A 5,838-nucleotide genomic window follows, 5' to 3' on the forward strand; every position below is an offset into this window, starting at 1 on the left:
CGCTATAAGTCAATGGCATAGCTTAAGGGTGGCACGAAAAACAGCTATGACACCTTTGTTGTGTAAAAGGACAATGTCAAGTCTGTTGCACTTAAAAAACTACATTTAATATACAGATAACCAATCAAACTGCTCAAAACAACTGGACATAGAAGTGTTCTGTGCATCAGTATTAGAGGAGAGGTTATATTTATTTATCTATGTTATATATTTGCTTCAGATCGATTGTCAGCATGTATAAGTAACACAAAAGGTGAGGTGATATTTACAAATTTATTGTGTTTTTTATACATAACATTATCAGGCAGTAGTATACTGTTTATTCACATGGCTATTTTAAAAATAATTACATGGCGGGAACGAAAAAACTGCAAAGACATACATTTTTACACTTTAACACAGCCAATACCAATTCATATAACTGCCTATGGTAAAGGTTAACCTCCCAGGGAGTTCTCATGTTTTGATGTATTTGATCTTCTCTTTAGTTACTTTTAACTTTATTCAAATGAATTGTATTTAATACATAATTATTATACTCTATTATTATCATTATTATTTTAAGATTTCCTTAGTTTCAGTTTAATTCTTCAGTTTCCTCTTACTCTGTAACATCACGCGTCAAACATCTTCTTCCTGCCCTCCATACCAGACATGGCCTCCACGTTCTTACGCCAGTCACCCACCTCCATGTTCAGCTCCTAAAGTATCAAATCCCACATCAAGATGATTAGGGTTTTGCTGTTTCATTAAATGTTGTTTTTTTAATCCTTGAATGACTGGATACCTTTTATTTGTGTGGGTACAACAGCATACCTTCTCTTGTTTGATGTCCTCCTTCTTTACAGACTTGAGATTGGCCCTCAGATCCATGGAGGAAGCCTTACTTTTGGATCCAAACAAAGCTTCCATCATCTCATCTGCTGAAACTCTCACCTTCCTCAGCGCTGGTTTCTTAAACTTCCCGCCAAGGTCCTGCACCTTTAGCTTCAGCTCATTGATCTAGAGACAGCGAAAGGTTTTACTGGTGACTTTTTGTATAGCAAAAAAACCCACAACTTTTTAATGTGTTTCAGTCAAATTTGTTGGATCGTACGTCTCTGTAGTTCTTGAAGACTTTGTGCTCACAGTCATACCGCTCCTCATCCACCGAATTAATCTTGTCATGCATCTCTTTGCAGAGTGCCTACAAAAAAAATCAAAATTAAACATCCACAGAAATATCAATGCTGTGTTTAAATACATGATCAGTCATTAGTTCTGTATGATGGCTGTCTCTCACCTGCAGGTCATCGATGTTTAAACCACCTAACTGCAGCGGTGGAAGCTTCTCTCCCAGGTAGCGGACCTTGTCGTCCTCGATTGCAGCCTTCTCTGCCTCCAGCTCTTCTGTTGCACGAGCCAGCAGAAGGATCTGGACAGGTCAAAGGTGACACGTTAAGAAGCATCTAATTTCTTCTCCCGTGTTGACAGTTTTATGTTTTGTTCATGAGATAATATGCAAAGTTTTACCTTCAGCGACAGCTTGCGCGAGGCTGAAATCTTGCATTTGGGCTGGAAATAATACAAATGTGACACATTACACCTGAATTTAAAAACCATATTCGTAAGTCTTAGTGTGAAAATTGGCATCTACCTGTAAAAAGACAGACACAGCTTACAAAGTCCAGTATTTAAATGAACATATGTCATTTTTTTTCCTAATTTAAATAAATGCCGTCTCCATGAAACATGAAAAAATGCCCCATGAACCTGAAATGCCAGAAATTTCTGAACACCTTACGAGCCTGAATCAAACAGCATCATGCAAATATTAAATCTTGTTTGCCACAAAACCTAGCAAACCTTGATTTATTCCAAACAGACATATAAGCAAATATTGGTTCTCTGTCTCTCAGTGAAGTAAAAAGACACAACCATACAGATAGGAAAACACTTAAAATATCATTACCTTTGCTTCTGTCTTGGCGGGCACTGGTTTGTACTGAAAAGAGAAATGAATACAACAAGGAAATTAAACTACAATAAACACTCTCTTAATTTAACCAAGCTTTTTAGGGCAGAAAGCATCACAGGACATGCGGGCAGTAACTCACATCACTGTGGTGTCCATGTGAGATTTGTTGGAACAGAGAAATCAGAGAAATCAGAGATGCACAAATAAATAAGAGACGGCATTAACATTCTGAGATTAAATACTCCACAGGCAAGTAAACAGGCTAGAAAAATCATCTTTTCTATTTCATGAGAACTGAACTTACTCAGACATAGTTGCACCTCAGAGAAAGAAACTGTTTAAGAATAAAAAAATATAAACAAATGAACAAAAAACTGTGATTAACAGAAAATTAAACCTCCGGAATTAAAAACGAATTACTTTGCAAAAGTGAGACATCAGAGTGGCTTTAACTGCAGCTGGCTTTTATATGCCAGCCTTGTAGACCAAAGATCCTCTATTAAGAAGATGTATCACCTCACAAAATCTTCTGGTTTTAACAAAAGTGATAGATGACCTCTGGGAGATTAGATTGATAGTCATTTTCTGATTACCTATTTCCTTACCACCCATTTCAAAATAGTGAATGTAACACTGTACTTTGATCATACTTTTTGTGGTACCTTGAAATAAGGACATAGTGAGAGGTCTTCTTTTTTTCCCAGCTACTCTAACACCTGTCCTCGTGACACCGCCTCCCAGTCAGAAATTATTGATCTGTCACCAGGATTACCAGAAAGACTTGTTACCTCAAATACTCCTCAGTGTCTTTTATTATTGTCACCTCAACTGGAAGGGATAATGTTTCACCAGCAAACCAAAATTATCCCAGTCTGCAACTAAAATAAGTGCATTTTTGTGCACGCTGTGTGTCCGACAAAAACCACAAACATGGTTGCTCTTTCCGTTTGTGCTGCTGGACAACAGATGTCACGTTGCCATACTCAATAACCTTCCTAGTGCTATGTCTGACATCCACACAATGTGGTGCACCCACTCAGCCATTATTGAGCACGTGGTTGGATTAACCTGTTGGAGGCCAAGGGTGCAAAAAAATAACAATTCCCAGTACAGGACAGAGCATTCAGTACTCTTGTTCCAAAATTGGACATTTATGATTTTTTGTGTGTGCCACTTGGTTAGAAAGCATATTTTTATTAGGAATATGCATGCATCATGGTATTAAGCTTCTCTACAAGCCGGGTATACATTTAGCAAAAAACACAAATGTCCACTTTATGGTGGTGCCAGCAGAGAAATCTAGTTGTCTGTCTAAGTCAGTAGGATCAGAGCCATGAGTGTCTGAAGCTCCTGCCTGCTGCTGTTTCCAGTTTGCCAGATTGGAATTTAAGCATTTGTTGAACTGATGTGTTTTTTCAGTATATCAGTGTCCCATCTGCTGAATATCTTGAACAAAACTACAAAAAGAACTCGTATATAAGAACTTTGTAGATATTAAAAATATGTTTTTGGAAAAGATGCCATCCTTACTGATGCATGTTAATATAAAATGCATTGTTCTCATGCATTACCATTTGAATCACCCATAAATTAAACACGCAAGAAAGTAAAGTTATGCATTAAATGTGAAATTTAAGCCAGCAAGAGACAGCATGTGATTGTAACGGCTCTTGCATGACTGCCTCAGTTGTCTTTGTCAGCCCCCAACATTCATCTATTCTTTATACCTGCATTTTGTTTTTCAGGGTCACAGACAGGTTGGAGTACCAGCATGCATTGCGGTAAGCAATGCTCCAGTTCAGATGACTTGTGATGATGTTAGACTGCAGCGCACACAAACACTGAGACAGCTGAGACTGAAATCAAAGACTTCTCTGTAATGAAAGGTGGCAGTGTTAACCCAGAAAACAATGACAAAAATTTCCCACATTTCTAACAGAATATTCACAAATTTATGTGCGATTACCATGAAAGCATGTTGTGGTTGTTTACTCTTTCAGACAGACAAGAATATACTGTGTTTATGTCTCTTGTGCATTCCTGTGGGACTAAATCACATGCAGGTTATACTATAGTATGTCTACATGTGACTTGGTTAAAGGCAACGAGTAAGGTGCAGAGGGTGAATATTTATCCAATTGTTTCATCTGTTATTCGTCTTTGTTGTTTTTTCTTCGTGCCACACAGCTGCGAGCATCTGTTAGAGGTCGGAAACTGCTGACCTTGTTGGTGTCAACTACTTCTGACGTATATCATTTTTGTGAGAGTGACGATATGTTTTGTGGGCATATGTGAACACAGCACATTGTGTTTAATATAGAGTCGGGTTCAGTTTTGTTCCTGACTGCACAAGATGTAAGACAGCTTAAGCATGGCATCTATTTTAGGATCAACTCCTGCCTTGTTGGCTCGCTATCCTTTTGTAATGCCGTCATATATTGTAATGAACAAGGTGCTGGTTATGTTGAGAAGATTTCAGCTGTCTAAAGAAAAAAGCAAACTTAAAAATGGGTTTGGCTAAAAAGAGGCAAGCATATAAACACATGTCGATGGACATACATGTGTAACCTAATCTGTCTTCACAGTACCACTGAGTTCATAGAGACATACAGACCAAAAATACCAGAGTATTTCACCGAGATGACAAGCTGTGAGTTCTGTGATTTAATTCAGACAAACACACTTGGCACAAGAGTCAGCACTGTCATAGAAAATAGGCCTCAGCCAGCACCTGCTAGAAAAGTACTGAAATAGCACATCAGCTGTGACGTAGAATGACTATAAATCAAAGAAATGAATTGGTTTCCGTTTTTGTGTTGAGGAATAGTTGAAAGGCAAACACATATTTTCACTCATACACAAAAAAAGGCTCTCAGCCGCAGGTTCTTTGAAAATATTGACCACATACTGGCACTATATAAGTAGGGACTAAGTGGTCTTTGTTTTTTAAGCAGGCTGAAGTCCTTTAACACCTGCAGGCCTCTTGTATGCACCCTCTGTCAGACTGTAGTGGACAGTGCCATGTTCTTTGGTGTGGTGTGCTGGGGAGAAGGTGCTTGCACGACAGACAAGAGCAGCATTGATACAGTGATCATGAAGGCTGTCGTCTGGACTGAAATGGACACTATTCAGAAATTGACAGAGGTAGAGATGCTCATAAAACTGTAGTCAGTCATGAGAAATTTCACACAGCCACTTGTGTAACGTACAGGCACAAATGTTTATTTATATACTGCATATAATCTGAGACTGGTCCATGTGTTTACATAGACATTCTTCTATTTAATGTTATATTAAGATTTTAGATATTTGATTACATTTTCTACAATTTTGCATACTGCATGTTTTCTATACCTCCTATTTTGCACTTTACATTTTATGAACATTTGTAAAACTGGGCACTATAGATTTATAGCAAACATTTCTAAAACGTGAGTCAAGAGAAAATTCCAGCCACATATTTGGTGCACAACTGCGTATTTACATCAGGTTATTTTATGTGACATCAGCTGCAATTAAACTGCATTGCCCATGAACATCATCAGAGCATGAGTAATTCACAATGGGGCCTGGCTTTATTTCTAACACGGATTATTCGCTTCCTCAAATGAACCAGGTTGCGCATGCCCAAAACACATTTTAACGCTGCTTTTGAAGAATTCGGTTTTAACTTGTTACGGCTACGTAGATACTTAAAATGCAGCGAAATTGATAAAAATCTACTCTCTGTAGTTTGGGTGTACGTACAAATATATTTGATATTTCCATTGGGAGTAGTAGTTTTAGTTTTTTTTTAATTTGCTTTCTTTTTTCCCTAACCTGAGCAACATCACTGTAACGTTTATTTGGTAAATTACATCTTTACGAGGTGTACTTGAAGG

The 5,838-nt window shown here is 37.9% G+C and overlaps 1 protein-coding gene across 1 annotated transcript; it reads right to left on the bottom strand.

The window, feature by feature from the left end:
* Window positions 1-285: 285 nt before the first annotated feature.
* Window positions 286-2,287, bottom strand: tnni1c (troponin I, skeletal, slow c). Its single transcript, XM_008299702.1, has 8 exons — window positions 2,262-2,287; window positions 2,097-2,100; window positions 1,952-1,984; window positions 1,513-1,554; window positions 1,283-1,414; window positions 1,097-1,186; window positions 817-1,002; window positions 286-701 (listed from the first exon to the last, which is right to left on the bottom strand). Exons 1-8 carry the CDS (start codon window positions 2,267-2,269, stop codon window positions 615-617), a joined length of 582 nt encoding a protein of 193 aa, XP_008297924.1. The 5' UTR covers window positions 2,270-2,287; the 3' UTR covers window positions 286-614.
* Window positions 2,288-5,838: the final 3,551 nt, after the last annotated feature.

The sequence above is a fragment of the Stegastes partitus genome, unplaced genomic scaffold, assembly GCF_000690725.1.
Source record: "Stegastes partitus isolate 25-593 unplaced genomic scaffold, Stegastes_partitus-1.0.2 Scaffold1451, whole genome shotgun sequence".
Taxonomy (NCBI): Eukaryota; Metazoa; Chordata; class Actinopteri; family Pomacentridae; genus Stegastes; species Stegastes partitus.

Excerpts from the sequence above, each read along its gene's own strand:
- tnni1c (XM_008299702.1), bottom strand. Across the intron at positions 1,003-1,096 it reads TCTTCAAGAACTACAGAGAC|ATCAATGAGCTGAAGCTAAA; the intron begins GTACGATCCAAC and ends CGCTGTCTCTAG. Across the intron at positions 702-816 it reads AGGACATCAAACAAGAGAAG|GAGCTGAACATGGAGGTGGG; the intron begins GTATGCTGTTGT and ends TTGATACTTTAG.